At 40.1% G+C, this 20,004-nt stretch overlaps 1 protein-coding gene across 5 annotated transcripts in view; it reads right to left on the bottom strand.

Moving 5' to 3' along the window:
• Positions 1-20,004, bottom strand: part of DOCK2 (dedicator of cytokinesis 2) — a 252,567-nt gene that overhangs the window by 183,478 nt on the left and 49,085 nt on the right. For all 5 annotated transcript variants that reach the window (XM_081899107.1, XM_081899111.1, XM_081899110.1 and 2 more), the window contains 3 exons: positions 16,698-16,806; positions 10,955-11,025; positions 10,470-10,576 (listed from right to left, as the gene is read on the bottom strand). In XM_081899107.1, coding sequence (XP_081755233.1) covers positions 10,470-10,576; positions 10,955-11,025; positions 16,698-16,806 — 287 coding nt within the window. The remainder of the gene's footprint in view (positions 1-10,469; positions 10,577-10,954; positions 11,026-16,697; positions 16,807-20,004) is intronic.

Below are 20,004 nucleotides of genomic sequence, written 5' to 3'. Positions count from 1 at the left end.
GGGGTTGAGGGGTACTTCCAAAATGGAATATTGGGGCAGTGGTGCATGGAGGTACAACAGAAGGGGATTTGGCAGAATTTGGGAGGAGGGATCTTGCCATTTATTTGGATCAAATGTGGAAGAGCTGATAAAGTTTGGGTAATGGTAATCCCTGGCCCAGATGGAGTGGTGGCTGTTTTTAAGCTTCTTAAAAGCAATCCTTTCTATTCGTTGTAAATCCCAGCCACTGTCATTAATAATTGAGGTATACTTAGCAAGCACAATTTAGTACATAACCTGAAGCCTTACTTTTTGCGCAAATTTTAATTTTAAATATACTTTAGCTTGACATCCCTGGTGTATAACTTCAGCTTGTTTGGGTGAATTGATATATCTATGGAATATATATATATATATTAAAAATACATCTTTTCAGAATTTATTATGAAGTTACACTCTTGTGGCTGCAAAATATATGAAAATAACATTTACAGTGCTTAGTCAGAACATCTCTGGGGAAGAATATATTTATGGCAGGGGTATGGTGCACTTGTTCTGTGACCCAATAAATAGAAGTTTTTTGGCAGCTGCCCAAGTCCTCAGCTCTTATCTTTTAAAGCTTGTAACTCTTTATTCAAGGGAGGTAAGATAAGATGAATTGGGTGCAATTACACAAACAGGGTATTAAAAGCTTGCATTATTATTGAACTTTAAAAGCTGAGTGAAGGCAAGGACTGAAACAGGAGGTACAAATTAATGCATACAGGGTATTTATAATACCTACACTCCAAGATGATGGGCAGCTGCATAGACAATACAATGAGTCAGGAAGACCTGACAATTAGGTCCTCTTGAGATGCACCCATAGCTGGGAGCTGTTTTTCCATGCATGGATCCCACGTTGCTTCATTCACATGGTCTTAATGAGGCAACCATTTAGGCGGGGCATCAAATAGGTCTTTCCCATGGTATATACTGTCCTGAAACCATGAGCGCATTTTGATACTTCTACAAGTGGTACCTCTGGTTAAAAACTTAATTCATTGCGGAGGTCCGTTCTTAACCTGAAACTGTTCTTAACCTGAGGTACCACTTTAGCTAATGGGGCCTCCCGCTGCCATGGCAGGATTTCTGTTCTCATCCTGAGGTAAAGTTCTTAACCCGAGGTACTACTTCCGGGTTAGTGCAGTCTGTAACCTGAAGCGTTTGTACCCCGAGGTACCACTGTATTACATTTGACTCTAATCAATTCTACCAAGACAGCATTTTTTCCTCACTCTTTCAGAGTGGAAAACAATAGCAGGAACCGTAATAGTTGAACTGATTTTTTCTCTCCTAACACATTCTATACACAAATAGTTTCAAGCATCCATTTTCATACTAGTATTAAAAGTTTCCTTTTAACAGTAAAACAAAGCAGTACCCACACATATAATAGAAAAAAATAATTTGTACTTGTCACTGTTTTTAATATATAATAATAACTTTGACTGTTCTGCCTAAGAGAAAATTGGGCTATGTGGTAAATGTCATAAAGTAGGAGAAAATATGCTAACTATGCAAGATGGGTTGCCTGTTATTTATGCAGCACTGTAGACCTAATTAATACACATTTTCCATTAATAATGTTCATGAATTAACTAATAGCCAACTTACCATGTTAATCTTTATTATTAAAATAATGTAATCATGATCGTTCTAGCCTTTAATTTAGCTATGCAGGCATTTTATTAGAGATAATAGAAATTTATATAGCTATTTATATTCATTCCACTTCAGATTTCTTTAACAATAGCAGACATAATTGAATCTTAATTCATCCCCTCCCCTACACACACACATATAATAACCAGTATTGTTTTCACCTATACTGGTGGTTAACTGTTTTGAATACTGTATATTATTGCTTGCATAATAAGATATGCAAAAATTCTCATCTATGCTATATATTGTACAGCCTCAATATCAGTTATTTAGGATTTAAGTTAGGAAGCATGCTTCTATGAAGAGCAGTCACAGTACACAAAGGACCTCCCAAAGAAAACCAATTTTGCTGTGCCCCTGAAACTGCTGGTGGCAAGGATAAAAATAGGTATACAAGGAGAATTTGCTGGATGCCAAGAGCCAGGTTTGGGGCAGGTACCTTTTGGTGAGAGAACCCCAGCAGAGATTTAAGATAAAAAAATATGCAGCAAAGTGTAAAAAAATAGGCTGTTAGACCTTTAAAATATGCCCTTGTGGGTTCCAAAATAGTCCCTTCCTCCTCTAGCATAGAAAAATACCACATGTTTAGTAAGTAAAAATGGTTTATTATTTACAAGCTCTCCAAAGGCAGATTCATGTGCTTTTCCATACAGCATTTAGAAAAAGATGCACAGACAGTATAACATGGCTAAGTTAGTGATGAAAGTTCCTAAAATTTTGGTATAGGAACTCAAGTGTGGATTGCGACAGCCATGCGGCCTGAGCTTGGAGTAACCAACTGAGACCCCTTTGCATGATGAGTTTCTCAGGTAGACTGGGCGGCAGAGCTGTTGAGGAGGGGGAGGTTTGACAGACCCTCACAAGGTGAGATGAGCCTGGCAGGACAGCTTTATGGTCTTAACCACTTCATGCATTAATTAGAGTTAAGCATGTTGGTTATATAAGGCTGGTTATCTGACAAACTCCTCACCAGTTGAAACAGTAGGGAGCGCATAATATATTTCCCCCAGAATTGAACTGCCAGGGATAGATTGAAAGCAAGCTTTTAAGTTTGCATGATGCCACTGCCATCCCCATCACTACAGCCACCTGAACTACTTTGAAATGAAATTTAAAACTTGGAGAGATCAACTCAAAAATCTCCCTCATAGCATCTGTTTTGACCCTAAGAAAGAAGCAGCGACAACTACTGCTTAGCTGCAGTTTGAGCTGGGAACATTTTTCTAGGCCAAAACAAAATTATGCAGCCCAAGAGGTTTCTCGATGGAGTAAATTTGATAAGCAAACAGCATCTAAGGCTATTGCGGCGTACACATCCCAAGTTGCCATGTGCTGCTAATGATGAATTCATTGTGATTTCCTATTTTTAAAAGTATAAATATTTGTACAATTCTGCAAAATTAATTTTAAGATGAAGAAATTTATAGACTTGCCTTTTATAAGGGGTACCATTTTCACAACAAATCTTTTGTACATTTGTATTCTTGCTGTACCTCGAGTGGCAGATTTTAAAACAGAAAAAGCTTGAAGCTTCCTCCACAGTACAGAAATGTTTACTGACAGAGGTTTTGTTAGTTTTTGTAGTTTATGATTGACTTAATTGTCACATCTGTAAACATTAGTTATGGAAAATACCAATAAGTAACACGTTTTAGCATAATTATTCACTGAGCAATTGAACTCGTTTGAAATTATTATCTTTAAAAACACCAAAAATACTTGCCCTTAACTGCATATTTTACATTCTGATTTAAAAACTGATGTACTTGGATTAAACACACAGGAGCCCTAGGCTAGATGTTATACAACCAAATGATTCAGCTCTTTGCTTACATCATATTTTCCTATAATACAAAAACTGGAGACCAAACTAATCACGAAGGCAGCAAATGCATGAATTGAAATTGGGCTGCCACCCAATCACTGTAAAGCACTATAATATAAAACAAAGAAGGGGTGGGTGGGAAGAGAGGGTTGAATCCTTACTCTTGCTCATGTTTGCCAACGCCCAATGAGAAGTTCCCTTATTGTTTCTTTCTTGTGAGTAACCCTCACCTGGATAACAACAGAAGACCTTCGACTGATGATCTTGAACACTGACCCCAGGCTCCCTTACTTGCTTTGCAGGGAGTTGGATAATTTGAATATCTGAAGCTCTCATTTTCACTTAAATATATTTATATCCAGAACTTTAACCTATAATTGGCTAAGCCAAAGGAGGACTTTGGGTACTGATTTGGTTGACATTCTATTTGAAAGTTGCATATCAGTATCAGTAATGTGATTCCTTTGTTGAGCATTGCTATGCTGCTATTTAGTACAACTCAACATGTTAAGAATATATGTTGAATATATGTTCAACCCCCACACCTATTTTCAAGGTAGAAGAAATCACAGAACAATGTGCTGAGATAAAGTGAGATAACTTCCCATGCATGCTGCGAGTTCCTGGAATGAGGGTCAGGATACAAATGTAATAGACAGGCTACAAGAAAATGTTCCAACATGGGAATTATTTCATATTAGTCCTTGGGCAGAAAATCCACCTAAGAACGTAAGAATCCTGCTGGACCGAGCAAGTCACACATGTAGTCCAGCATCCTGTTCTCACAGTGGGAAGCCTGAATCTGAGTGGGGCAGTACATTCCCCACTTGTGATTCCCAGCATTTCATATTCAGCGACACAGTGCGTACAACAGCAGAGGTAGTTTTACAGCAGAGGTCAAGTTGCTAAAATTTATTGTCTCCAGGAGTCCAGTATCAGCTTGCTATCTTCTGCTTCAGCTTTTCTACTTGAAATATTATCATTAAAAAACTCACCTATTTATAAGAAGTTCGGTAAACATTCAAATTGCAAGAATATTTGCCGCTTTGATATAAGATTTTCATGCCCCTGCTTAGTGCAGAAGATTTCAGCCATAGAAAATGCAATTTCACAAGAGCTTCCCTTTGTATGTGTGAGTAGTGCTGACTAATAAAACTCTCGCAGTTACATTTGCATAGATTTCTAAATGGAAGGTATGATTTCATGACTCTCATTTTGACAATATATGTGACATCATATGTGCATTTTAAAAAATGTTATCTTTAATCACTGGTATATGAGGTAAATTTTTGTTCCAAGTATTTTATTGTTTTTAAAAGGAAGTGTTTTAAAGGTATTAAAAGGAAAATGGAGGGGCTTATCAAAGAACTGTTTCTATAAGAGTTAAACTACACTGTGATGCTAAATGCAACTTTGAATTTAATTCACAGGTTTTATAAAACTGAGGTGGCATCATTGGAGGAGGTGATAATGATCAGGATTGTTGTAAAGCAGAGAAAGTGAAGCTGACTCTTTCATTTGCAGATGTAGTCCTGAGGAAAATCCCTTTCCTGCAACCAGAATTTGCATTGATAGAAAATTCCCCATTTGTGCCAATGGGGGATTTTCTCCCAATGTGATTACCAGCTTCAGAGGAGGGATTTACCTCACCTACTCTCAGCACCTAGCAGCATCATAACTAGATCCTAGAGGGACCTGTCAGGAGTGAACATGGACCTCTGGTACCAAACTGTATGGGAAACAGCCATACTAGAAAAGCTACCCAACAAACTGAAAGTAGAATGGGGGCAAACAAAAGAGGATGCCTTCCCTCTGGTGTAGCTTCCCTTTATTACATATACAGCCCAACAAGGCAAAAACATAATCCCTCCCACACCACCAACAAAAACAAATAAATAAAGAACCTATCCACATGATACTAGCACAAAACTCCACACATACACTATGCAAAAGGAGGAAAGAACACCATCCCCTTCTCCCCCCCCCAATCTCACAACGCCTATGATAGTAGTAAAGGTAAAGGTAAAGGGACCCGTGGTCCAGTCGTGGCCGACTCTGGGGTTGCGGCCTCATCTCGCTTTATTGGCCGAGGGAGCTGGCATACAGCTTCCGGGTCATGTGGCCAGCGTGACTAAGCCGCTTCTGGCAAACCAGAGCAGCACATGGAAACACCATTTACCTTCCCGCCGGAGCGGTACCTATTTATCTACTTGCACTTTGAGGTGCTTTCGAACTGCTAGTTTGGCAGGAGCAGGGACTGAGCAATAGGAGCTCACCCTGTCGCAGGGATTTGAACCGCCAACCTTCTGATCGGCAAGTCCTAGGCTCTGTGGTTTAACCCACAGCGCCACCCGCGTCCCTTATGATAGTAGTATCTCAAGCCAAATGTAACTGATCTGTACAAAAGACTATGAACTGAAAACAGAGACACTATATGTACCTTTGTTATCCATGAAAATCTTTCAATAAAAAACATTTTTTTAAAAAATGCAGAGGTAGAAGGGGTTAATTTCTACCTTCCTGCTTGCTGTGATCCGGATAATTATCAGCCCTCACCCTCAGTCGATGCTATTTATATTTTAAATGCCAAGACAGCAAATCTTGTGTGGCCCTAAGTGAAAGTAGTACAGAAGGCAATCTATATAGTTTTATCAATGGAAGTCATGCTTAGCCTCACCGAAGCTTTAAAATGCGGTGAGATTTAAATGAAGAAAGCAGAATGGAAGGAAAAGGCGAAATGTGAGGAAAAGGCTACACATCCTTCACCCTAAGCTGTTGCTCTTATCAAAACTCACATTTATCCAGACCTGTGTTAGATGCAGGCTTATTATTCTATAGCATGTCAGCGAAGGCCTAGCATTTTATAGAAATAAAACGTAATTGCTGGATGCAGTTGGAATCTTTGGTTTCTTCTTCTTTTGCACCTACCAGGTCACCTTCCTTTTGAGCCATTTTTGAGGCAATGTGTGCTGGTTCTGGTATTGCTTGGTCTCATGACTTGAATTATAAATGTTAAAATTAACAACACTTGCTTATTTTTTAATAGTTCCCCAACCACAATTTTAAGATGCAGAAATGATGAGCTTCATAAAATATTTGGCATATGGGAAAGCCCCGTGGTCTTCTAAAACGAGGTTCACTTGGCAAATCTCTCAAGGAGTTGCACAGTCATTTGGTACAAACTATCCATTAAGATAAAGAAGGCTATCCTGCAGAATTTGGGACCTGGCTTCCAAAAGATCAAAATACATTAATTTTAGTTATTTTATTCTGCAGTTCTTAAGTGTAAAGCATTATTATCCAAATGAAAAAACTTCCAATGCTCTTAGTGACTGAAATTCCTAAAAGACTTCACTGTGGGCACATGTGCTTTGCAATTGTGTTGCTTTTTAGCTATGAAGACCAAATACAGGGGAGAGAAAAAGGCACCTGTCCTCATCTTAATCATATTTAGACAAAATCAAAATTAATCCCAAACTACAATGTTATTCTCGCCTAACATTTCTCTGAAGTAATTAGCTTTCTCTTACGTACAAAGGCAGCAAAATATTGTTTTAACCTATTTATTTTGACTTCTGTGGATGTGTTGTTTGAAGTGGGAAACAGAGTCTGACAATCTGAAAGGAGTTTGTTCATTTATTTACTCTCATTAAATTTTGTAGGAGCTCTTGAGCCCATTGTGAAAGCCTCTAGGCACAATTAAAAATGGATTGCCTTTCTTACCAACAATGAAGAAAGGGACCTGACAGTTTTGCAAATAACTTCTCAACCAGAGTTAGAAACACTCTGAATAACACTTCTCTATTGCTACTAGACAAGGGATTTCCTTTTGGCAAGGACTTCTGCCTTCCGATTATCGAAGAGTCGGGGGAAAGCTACCAATATTTCCTTCCTCTAAAAATTATTTAAAGAGAGAGCTCTCAAGGGAGAGCTAGAAAATTGCAGGTCACTTGGTTTAACAACTGTCCTGTGTCATTTCAAATAATCATATAATTGTTGGAAGGGATGAGGGTCATCTAGTCCAGCCCACCAGAAAAAAAGAAATCTTTTGCCCAGCGTGGGACTTAGACCCCCCAACCCTGCTGACTGAGCTATTCCAGCAGGATGTGGAAAACACATTTAAAGCTAGATTTGTTATGCATGTAGAAGAATAAGCCTTTGTGAGAAAACATAGCTTCTGCAAAGGGAATTCTGCCTCACCCTGAAGAAAAATTACCTTATGTGGATTGGAGTTAGTTTGGTTAACATCATACACTTGGACCTCCAAAAAGCTTTTGCCAAAGTTTCTCACCAACAGTTCCCAAATAAATTTGGGGTAATAGAATGGATCCACATGGATGAGTACTGACCAACTGGCAACCTCATATTAAGCTATTAGAGAAGTTAAGGCTCCAAGGAAAGTAAAAAGAGTTTTCACAGTGTCCATTTGTGAAGATCTAAAGGTCTGTGGAATGTTTATAGAGACTTCTAGGCACTCTGCACATCATGGCTGCTGCCAGCCTGAGCCAGGAAAAGAGGTGCACAGGCACAGCGGCCCCATGCACCAGCACATCTCTTTCTCCAGCTCAGGCTAGCAGTGGCTCAGGCTGTCCTCTTTATCGCTCTTCAAGATAGGGCAATCCAAATTACAATGCGAACAAAAAATCTCATGAAAGGAAAAGCTAGTAAGTTGGTTTCTTTGCTTTTCCAGAAAACAAATAACTTGCACATTTTCAAGGTGCTGCTGCTTTTACCACTAGCATGCTGTGTTTATTGAATGGTCTGCTTCATAGTAAGGAGCTCCCTAGTTAGAGGAGGCATGTAACCATACTATTTTATACTCCCTTTTGAAGTAACATTAGTGATTCCAGTGAATGTAAAGTCTCCTGCAGCATTAGAACAAACAGTCTTGTGGCACCTTAAAGACCCACAAACTGATTGTGGCGTAAGCTTTTGTGGAATGGCACACTGGGCTTTGGTGCACGAAAGCTTAAGTCACAAAAACTTGAAGATGCCATAAAGGACTTGAAACTCATTTAAGCAGATGCACTGTGTATTATCTTTTACTCTGATACAAAGTGTTTCAGAACATAATATAATATTAGAAAATAAGGAAGGTTTCACACAGATTCCTGAAGAGTCACAGCTCCTGGGGGAAAATACCAAGAATGATTTGCCAGCCCTAAAGGATAGTTTAGTGTTGATGCTGGAAGTACAATCTGAAATGATCTGGGAAGAAAAAGTGACTAAGCCTCCTGCAGTAGTATCGGTGCTGGAAGCAACGGAACAATGTTGTGCTGGAGCTATGACGTTGGAGGAGGAGATGGAATTCATGGAAAGAGGACTCTGTGTACAACTTGGAATCATCTCAGAAGAAAAAGTGGCCGTGCCTCCTGCAATACTATTGTTTGGGCTGTGAATTAATGTCTACATAATTTGTTATGGATATTGTCTTATTATATAAACACAGCAAAGAAACTCGTGAGGAATAAAGAATAAGCACTGCATGTCTTTTTAAATCAGGAGGTAAAGTTGTGGTGTTTGATTGGAGGAAGATTAAGGTTGATTCTTACTTATGAACTTCATGGATAGGAAGGAAAAGGAATGAAACTGAGATGCCTGGATTTAACATCAGCTAGCAGAGGGAGGAATAACTGGACATTACTCTGGACTGAACACTGGATTATTATAAGGAACTCTTGCAGGCACAACTGACAGATAGTTGGAAGTCACTTTTACTTATCTCTTTCTCTTTTCTGTTATTATCTTTCTGTGTCTGCTTGGTTTTCTCTTTGTTCTCTTTCTTATTTCTTGTTTTGTTTCTTTTTTATTGTATGTTGAAAAGCTTTATTAAAATTTTATTATAAAAAAATAAAGGAAGGCAGTTTATGGTGAAAATGAATGGACAACAGCTGAATTATACTGGTGGTGGGTATGTTTTGCTGAGGTGTGTTTTGCACCAGCACAAATTATTAGGCATTGTTGCTCCTATATCTTGTAATGCATGCTTTATCCTGCAAATGGGTGCTTAAGACACTGTTACGATAATTAACTTATAAGCATCAGCAGAACTGAGGAAGAAGGAGATGATAAAGTACTTTTAGGCATACTCTGCAACATTTTTTGCAAACACCCGAAAGGCACAGAAACATCTGGAATTCAAAAAATCTCTCAAACACCTAATGCAAACTGTTAGCCACCAAATAATTGATGCCATAGCATATCACTAGCATTTCTCAAATGCTTTCAAGGATACAACAATTAAAGAATCAGTAAGCCCTTTGTTTTTAAATAGCAGAGCATATTGAAATGGCTCAGTGAACAATTCAATCATTAAGTTTGTGATGGATATGCAGCCTGTCTGCAGATGTCATGCAACGTCTGGATATTCCATGGTAGAAGGGAAGAAATCAGTGGTCTTGTTACATCTTGTTACATGTGGTACCACTGATGTGGTGGAATGCAGTCATGCAGTCCTAGAAGCAAAATTAAGGTTACTAGGTAGGAGGCTGAAAACCAAGACCTTCAATGTAGCTTTCTCTGAAATGCTACCTGATGAAAAAGCAGAGCCAGCTAGACAAGCACAGGTGGGGAGTCTTAATGGGCAGATGAGACAGTTGTGTCAGAAGGAGAAGTTTGAATATGTTAGGGCAACGTGATGGAACAAGCCAGGCCTGTATGAAAGGGATGGGCTCCACTTGAACCAGAATGGAACCAGATTGTTGGTGCTTAAACTCAAAATGGCAGAGCAGCTTTTAACCTGATCTTGAGGTAGAGTCTACAGGAGCTCAGAAGCATCTCAGTTCATGGTAAATCATACGTAAGGGATGAGGGTAAAAATGTCCACACGAAAGTGCAGAGGGGCCAAAGCAGTGCAGAAGAAAGAGCATGTGCCTAAGATATTTGGAGAGAGACCTAACCAACATGGGATAGCAGGGTTGTTGTTTTTTTAATCATTATTCCCAAGTCATTCTGAATTTACCTTGTTTTTTAAAGAGATTGCTGCATACTATATTCTTCATGGAGCGCACTTTATGATTCTGTAGAGATTTTGGTGGAATGCAAGTATAAAATTCATATAAGAGCTGGCTGCAAAAGATAGAAAAATGAAATCATTAGATTAGATTAATATGTTATATTTTAAAAAAGAATTTGATGAAACATATGGAGGTCTTCCAAACAGTTAAACTTGCTAGTGTTTGCCATAGATATTTTAACTGTCACAACAGAGCAACTGTTATTTTCCTGCTTATTTTATATCTGGTAATGAGAAGCCTATGTTTTTTAGACACATTGCTTATGTCAACTTAGGCTGTTTCTGAAATCAGATATAACTTCAGTTCCAGAATAAGAGTTTGCAGCAGCAATGCATCAAGTGTGAATTTACTTAACTAACCCAATAGCAGCATAGTCCTGCTAAAGGTATAGTGTCACCTAGATGACACTGAATTCTGAATGTTAGCTCACCTAAGTAACCTGACATCAAACACTGTTTCCACATCTTGGAGAACAGAAGGAATATACTTCAAGGCAGCCACCTGAATGAAAGAAATATAAAATACTTGATCATTTTGTTGCATGTTTCATAAACACCTGTAAACTAAAGGCCATCATACCTGGGAAAACCCACATTTTACCTCTAAATGAGAGCAAATGGCAATCCTTGGAAAACCTAATTGCTGCTTGCTTTGATTCAGCTGTAAAACACTGGTATTCCTGAGAAGAGTGCCAGGACCACCACCCCCTCCAAAAAAACACCACTGCTCAAACATGCAGTTTTAAAGCACAAACCTGTGCCTAGAAGTGCAACACAAAGGAAAGTCTGGATGAGCCTCAAGTATCATCACAACTTAAGGATACATGGGGGTAGCCTAATAAATGGGACCCTGAGGTCCTGGTAAGAAGCATTTAGATCAATGAAGAAAAACAAATGGAAATAAAATAATAAACTTATTTTCTCCTGACTCTCCACTACGAAAGAAGTACACACATTACACAACCAAGAACCAACCTGAAGTAAACCAACTGCATTTGCTTTCGCTCAGTAATACCTAGGCTTATTTTTTAGGATGGAAAAGGCATTATGGTAAGTTAGGTTTCTGGACACATTACCCATGGACATGGATGCTGCATATTTATGAGATGAGATACACACACACTATTCCCACCACAGTATTAATATTTTAGCTGATTCCATCACAACAAATTTGTGAATGTGAAAGATACATGATGATAATTATGGCAGATACATTCCGGTTTGTTAATAAGAAAGCAAGTCCCTGCGCTATCCTTACTCTCAGGGGAGCAGTAGACACATCGAGGCTCAAAAAGATGGCCCCAAAGAAATGGCAATAAAAGCTCAGTTCAATTTTTATTCAAGTCTTTATTACACAAAACTTCAAACAGAGAGGCATGTGCAAAGTGCTGCTTGTTGTTTCCACATGCTACCACACACAAACACACACGCAAATGGTATGTCACATGTCCTAAAGAACACCACACTTCTATGTTTCTCAAGGGCAAACCCATTAAGTATGGCACACTCTGGCAAAGACAATGTTGCTGTTAACAATGCCTGGTACAAAGCTTGCTATTCAGGTTCACCATACTCCAACAAACAGAGATAACAAAAGTGTCACTTCTAATTTATTTCACAGTTAACTCAACTGTCTTTTAAAAGCAACGTGCCAACTCATTCCATTCCTTTTGGGTAACAGTCACCACAAAATGCTACTTGCAACATATAGCTTTGCATGTACTGTACTATTGTGTACCGTTTTTGAGGGGGGAGGGTAAAAGGAAACAGAATTATTCATTTTATTACATTTTTATCTCATCCTTCTTTCAAGTTACTTAGGGCTGTGTGCATGGTGTATCCCAACCACCACTTTGTGACAATTTTAGGTCTGTACAGGCAATAATTCTGGGGGCAGACTGGAGCAAAGCCTGCTCCACTCTTCTCTGCTCCCAAATCCCACCCCCATGGACTGGCCTGATTGGCCAGAACTCAAAATTGAGACTGGTGGGAAACCCTACCCTCTTCCATGGCCAGCATAGGGATTTTCCAACTTCCAGCCACCCTGTCCAGCGTTGTTTTCAGGGGGGTCAGGAACAGTCGCAACAGGCTGCAACTGCAGCGCACCACAGGACTGGGTAAGCAGCCATTCTGGGAATAATCAAAGCATACTGGCAGTGGATAGCCCTGTGCCTGCTAACCAGTGGCGTAGCGTGGGTTGTCAGCACCCGGAGCAAGGCAAGTAATTTGCGCCCCCTAACCCGTGGATTTGTGCCCCCTAACCCGTGGATTTGCGCCCCCTAACCCTAACCCCCAGATGTTGCGCCCGGTGCGGCCGGCCCCCCCTGCTCTGTCCACAGATTCAGTACTGTGAAAAAAATACCGAATGAAGTTCACACAGATTAGACACATTCCCAGGGCTGGATTAACCGTGAGACAAAATAAGCAAGTGCTTAGGACATCAAGGGAACAGGAGCACCACAGAAATTTTTCATTGCCAGATTTTTAACATTAATGGTCACAAATTGCTCCACTGAGTGTTCATTTTCTCACTTGAAGTATGTTAAAAATCCCAACAGAACAATTATGCAACAAGGTGGGCTGGCTACCTTATTTCTACTAAGTATAGAAGTAGATGTGTTGCGTAAGATTAGTTTTGGGGATGTGATCAAAGACTTTGCAATTAGAAAAAGTAGGAGAATTTTTTTTAAAAGTATAAATAAAGTGGAAGTATACAAAAATAAACATTATTTTCCATCTTACTATAGGTTTTGAAAAAATTAAAAATATTTTATGGTTTATTAGTGTGGGGGGGGCACCAAAATCTTTTAAGTGCTTATGACGTCTACAGGTGTTAATGTGGCCCTGCATGTTCCTTTCTCCATGTGGTAATTATCCTCAGATCTCTCTTTCACACTAGGTTCATGTGACATCTCACATTCATGTGAGAAATTCAGCCAAGGATACCCAGGGAATCTTACGAATGAGAAGGAATTTGAATTTGGCTGACTAACCATTACGCTGTACTGGTTCTACTAAAAGGCCAAAACATTTCTATCTATCTATTTATTTATTTATTCTATTCCATAAAATTAATATACTGCTTGATTGTAAAAACAAACAAACCTGAAACTGATTTACCAAAACAATAAAATATATCAGTAAAATAATAAAATTATCAGTAAAAACAGCTATTTAAAATATCTCAAAAACAAATCAGCAATAAACTAAAAACAAATTCAAATCAACATTACACACATCTGAGTAGGCTTGTCTAAACAAACATGTTTTTGGCAGTCACCAAAAAGTACAGTGAAGGAGCCTGCCTGATATCAAGATGCAAGGAGTTCCAAAGTGTAGGTGCTGCCACATTAAAATACAGTGGTACCTCGGGTTACATACGCTTCAGATTACATACGCTTCAGGTTACAGACTCCGCTAACCGAGAAATAGTGCTTCAGGTTAAGAACTTTGCTTCAGGATGAGAACAGAAATCATGCTCCCGCGGCGCGGCAGCAGCAAGAGGCCCCATTAGCTAAAGTGGTGCTTCAGGTTAAGAATAGTTTCAGGTTAAGTACGGACCTCCGGAACGAATTAAGTACATAACCAGAGGTACCACTTTATAGATTTCTTATGAATAGCAAACAGCCGGGGGGGGGGGGAGTGACATATCTGAAGTTAACAGACATGTACATTGTCATCATGTGATCCTAAGCATTAGCTTGCTTAAAAGGAACGAAATGTTCACAGATATTCACTGGAGTTATTTAAACAAAAACATTTTTTTTTTATCATTTGTCTCTAGAAGTGAATAGCCCCTTAAATTGCAAGCAGGGAGACTTAAGAAACTTAAAAAGCAGGCCACCTAAATATGAATGTTCCTTCAGTAAAATCCCTTCCCACTCTCCTCAAACAAAAATTAATTTGAAAGGCATTTCTTGTAGCCTTACTTGATTCTCCAAGATTGATTGTTTTTAAAGTGCCTATTTGTAAGGCAGTTTCTTCAGAGCAAGATAATACAGAGATTTGGAGGTGGGGAAGAATAGTAAGAGGGTTATTTTTTAAAAAATCATTACATTTTCTGGTTTCTATAAGAAAAGTATTCCAAGCAAAGGTGGGGGGGGATACTTAGGAAGTTTGAGGGGGAGACTTCTTCACCCAAATTCTAGTGATGCAACTAAAAATATTCCTGCAGTTTCGCTCTGGATCGTAAGCTTAGTTTTATGATCAAAGTGCTCAGCTGCTCTCATTTATACTCAGTCCATGTACACACTGCCGTGGCATTTCCATTTTAGTGCCTATCTTTTCCAACATACTTGGCACCTTATCTTTCCCTGCTGCTGAAGTCTGACTTAAAACATGGCATTTCCTTTCCTTGTGGTTTCTGCTTCTCCCATGTTGCTACTGAAATATTCATTTGCTGACCATAATTTATGATATTTGGACATGTTTAGGGCGTTTCTGCCTCCTGGACAGCTACGTGTTTAAAATCATCTCTGTGTGAGCAATCAGTTATTTCCCTAGACTACAAAGCCCAAATGAAATCAGGTGCTTGAGGAAAACATATTTGCTTTGCTTAACAATCACACCACAAAGCAAAACCAACCAACCAAACAAACAAACAAACAAAACCCAACTTTTATTCTTCTGAGCAGAGGATTAAGAGGATAATTCTATATATATATATATATATATATATATATGTATGTCACATTTTCATATGGTGACCTTCAATTATTATCAACAACAATAGTCATTAGCTTCCTGGTTCATATTTTTTTAAAACAACAACAACAACTGTAAAATGCCATGCTTAGATTACTTTTAGCAGCCTAAAGTCCACAGAATGTAAGCTTCTTCATCCATATTTGGTCTCACTTTCCCAGTTTATCACCACCTATTCCAACCTGCAGATCTTTAACATTGAAACTAAATAGAGGGATTCAAAGTGCAATTGATTATTTTTTGCTCTAATACTCAGCTGTGCTACTTCACAGGAAGATTGATCTTCCAGACCTTAGTAGTGGGATTACATTAGCTATAAGATTTCACAGTGCTATCACAAATCTAAATAACACCCCAGCCTCAAAATAATAAATAAATTTGAATATATCTCCAAGAAAGGCTTCTGCAAACACCTAAATGGAATTCAGATCTTGTGCTAGCCTACTTGGCACCTTGATATTTATTAGTGCTATGTACAAATGCACAGGATTCAGATCAGTTGGGACACAAGACTCTTAATCTCAGGGTTATGGGTTTGAGCGCCCCACCCCTTTGGGCAAAAGATTCCTGCATTGCAGGGGGTTGGACTTGATGACCTTCGTGGTTCCTTCCAACTCTACGATTCCTTTTTGGTGCCTCAGAAAACAGCCTACCTAAGTCTAAGGCATATCATACGCTGCCTGATTAAGCTCAGGTTTCCTCTGAGTCTTCCTTATCCCTCCCCACCCCATTCGCTACAACACCAAGTTGTCAAAGGAAACTAGACAGCTACATTCACTTTCTAAAAGAATGAGGGGGGCAGAGGTAGTCATGTTGTTCGCGGGGAGGAATAATAAAGAACTTTCTGACAGTAAGAGCTGTCTGACAGTGGAACAGACCCCCATGAGAGGTGATTGACTCTCCTTGGATGGTCGTATGACGTGTGTGATCTAGTTGAGATTCCCGCATTGCAAGGGGTTGGACTAGACGACCCTCAGGATTTCTTCCAACTCTACAATTTTATTATTCAAATACTGACTCAATATTCAATATTTCAGTATTTATTTATTATTTAAAAAATCTATTTCTCAGCATTTTTCGTGTGGGCAAAGCTAGTCACATAGGCACAAATTCTGTCAGAAAGCCCTAAGCATTTGGCATGATTTCATATGGTTGCAGGAGTCCCCATGCAGTGCTACCCACATTGTTACTGTAACAGTGAAAGGGCACTCTGGGCAGACCAATAACAATGTATTCTACTTCTAAGCAGCTGTTTAGAATAGATTATTTGGTCCTAAAGAAATTTCAGTGTTAAAATAAGCATACAAACAACATGCACACACACACACAAGTTTCTGAGAACTCTTGAGAAATCCTATACTTCCATTAAAGGGAGGGAGGGGGAAAGAGAATGAACTCCCCAAAGCTGTCTATCTACATTTGTACTTCCACGTGCTCTAATCCAGGGCAAGACAGGTAAAGCAGGCAAACCTGTGGTATAAGGGCTGTTTTTTCTTGACTTCTCATCAGGTTGTTGATTGATTCAAAAAGCCTCCTCATTGCTTCTTCAAATTCTGTCACTTCTTTGCCTTCATACAGCCTGAGAGAAAACATATTCTCATTAAGAAGTGTAACTGCCTAACAAAACAAAAAATTGAAATCACTGGATTGTTATTATCAGACAGATACATCGGTATGTACCTAAAATGACTAACCTAATGTTATTGTTCCAATTCATGCACACAGCACATAAAAACATACTTATTTATTTCTCTACTCCCACCCCAAGTTAATAGCCTTTACAGAAAAAATACTTGAGGCTGTCTTTGGAAGACAACTCGGACATTGTAGTATGCATTGCAGTAATCCAGTCTGGAAGTTGCTAGAGCATGGAGTAACATGGTTGAGTCTGTTATTCTAAAGCACCAAAGCTGCAGCAAGCAAAGGCAGCACCGTCTGCTGCTTGTGGCTGGAAAGCCAAACAGGATGTTTGTGACTGTTGCCATGGGAACAAAGGGGCAGTCCATTCTGTACTGAGCACCGGATGTTAGCTCAGTGGGTTTGTCATATGACCTGTACAGGATGTACATGGGTGGAGTCGGAGTTTCTCTCTGTATGTTGAAGAGAGCAGACATGTTTACTGTATGACTGCTAAAAGACACAAATAAAGACATGTAGATACGTTTCTGACTGTGTCTGATTCCCCTCCCTGGGGATATGCAGGGAGGAGGAGAGGAGGAGAAGCAGTTGGTGTGTTTTCCTCACAGCCTGAGGAAAATCGCCGGAACGGACCTCGTGTTGTTTATCCTGCCGGGAGACGCCGGAGGGAGGTCTAAGGAATTCAGCCGGTGCCTGATCAGATAGGCACATACCGATGACCGGGTAGCAGAATTCCAACAGTGGTAGCAGAGGATGGTTCCTGTTTTCATCGCCCTCTGCATCAAGAAGTGGCTTCCATGGATGCCTGACCTGAGAAAGCTGATTCTCTGCAGCCAGAAGCTGACCAGAGCAAGCTGGAAGCAAAAGCCACGGAGCCCAGGTATGTGATTTTCGGGTTTAGAAGAGTGGATGCAGATTGAGTTATTTTCTCTGCTTCGAGGGAGCAGCGTATGGGAAACGGCTCCGGTTAAAAGTGAAACCGCATACCAAACATTCCTGTGGTTTCTTCTCCAAGGGATTGGAATGTGCTGTTGCTAAGCGACGCCTTTCAGTGAAGGCTGATCCTCAGAGAGGAGAAGTGAAAGCAACAATAGAATGTTTTGACTACGAAGGCTGAGGAGCTCTTGGAAATTTCCAACGCAGCCAGCGTTGAGAGCTGCCAGGTCGCACAGAGTGTAAACAAGCCAGCTATTGGATTTTAGAGGCTTGTGTTTTAAAGAGTCAATGCAAGGACTCAAAATGGATGCCAAGAAGGGGGGAGCCCTGCCTTCTCCGCCCCTTTTGACCAGTGACAATTATGCATCTTGGTCTATTAAGATGAAGGCCCTGCTGCAGAATCAGAGACTGTTTGACGTGATTGAGAACCCCATTCCTGCAGCGCCAACGCGTGCTTGGGAGTCACAGGATGTGAAGGCCAGAACTGCCATAATTCTGTGCGTGTCAGATTCGCAATTGATCCACATACAGGGCTTAGAGCACGCGAGAGATGTTTGGAACACGCTGAGAAGGACACATCAGAGAGATGCAGGTTCTTCAGCGTTGCTGTATTTTGAGAAGCTGACCAACCTGAGGCTTGCGCCTGATGGAGATGTTCAAGCGCACCTGACGGAAATGAAATTTCTGCGTCAACAGATGGTGGAACGCAATTTCCGTTTGCAGGAGGAAGTGTTTTGCTTCATGGTGATCAACAGCCTGAATCGGACTTACAAAACAGTTGCCAGTCAGCTGGGGTCCCTCCCAGCGAATGAACTGACTTCGGAGAGGGTCTTTGCCGTCGTGTTGAATGAACACGACAGACTTGCCGCCCTGGAAGTCAAGGACAAGGGGAGGGAAGAACGGAGTTCTAACACCCCCACTGCTCAAGCTACTGGAGGAGATGCTGTAGCCATGAACGTTGTCCGATGTTACAATTGTGACCAGACTGGGCATATTCAGCGGAACTGCAAGAAGCCACGTAAGAATAAAGGAGCCAAGGGAAGCTCCACAAAGTCTGACGCGTCAGACAAAGGTCACACCAAGCCAAAGGCAAAGACTGCAAAGGCTTTGATGTCGCTAAAAGCCACACCAGAAGCGGGAAATTTCTTTGTTTTGGATACTGGAGCCACAGTTCACATGACGGGACACAGAGGACTATTTTCTACGTTTAAGAAGCTTCACTGTACAACCAGCCAACGGTCAAGAGCTGGAAGCGACCGGAATTGGGTCTGTGTATCTTAAAAGTCTGAACTTGACTATAAGCAATGTTTATTTGGTTCCAGAATTGAAGTTTAATCTGCTCAGCGCTTCGCAGATTGCCAAGAAGGGACTAAAACTGTCCTATGATGATCAACACTGCGAGATCTACAAAGATGGAGAGCTGTATCTTTCTGCCAAAGAGAAAGATGGACTGTATTTGTTGACTTTTGATCAAAGTGATTACATGAAATGTAATTCTTGTGATTCTAACATGATTTCTTTTGCAGGTGTAGCTGAGAAGAACGCCAAGCAGGTCACCTCGAGGGGCAAAAGAGCATTTCAGCGGGTGTATGCTGATGTGATTGGTCCTTTAGAACCATCTAGAGGCAATGCAAAGTATTACCTAATATGTGTTGATTCTTTTACAGGTTTTGTCTGGATTTATCTTTTGGAGAGACCGAAAGAAGCCTTAGAAAGGTTTAAAGAGTTTTGTGACAAGGTTAAAAATATGCATGATGCTGACATAGATTGTCTTTGCACAGATGAGAAGCCAATTTTTCTTTTACAGGAGTTCCAGAGGTTCCTGAAGAAGAAAGGGATAAGACACAAACTTGCAGCTTCCGAAGAAGCTTGGAACAAATGTGTTTGTGTTAGGGTGAACAAAGAATTGCAAAAGGGAATGCATGCGCAATTACTTAGTTCACATCTGCCACATGAGTACTGGGCTGAATCGCTAATGTCATATTGTTACACGTGGTTGAGAAAGTTTTCAAAAGAGTTGGGATGTTCTCCTTTTGAGAAACTGTTCCACAGAAAACCTTCTGTTGCCCATTTCAAGGTTTTTGGGTCTCATGTGAGAACAGAAACTCCAGGTGGAGCAAAGAATGCCAGAGGCATTTTTGTGGGTTATGAAAAGGGTCTCTACAGAGTAATTTTGTCTGAATCTGGAAAGGTGATTCTCACA

This window comes from Podarcis melisellensis (assembly GCF_964234715.1).
Source record: "Podarcis melisellensis genome assembly, chromosome: 2".
NCBI lineage: Eukaryota > Metazoa > Chordata > Lepidosauria > Squamata > Lacertidae > Podarcis > Podarcis melisellensis.
Note: the sequence above shows the minus strand (reverse complement) of the source record. Positions and strands in the feature narration are given on the sequence as shown.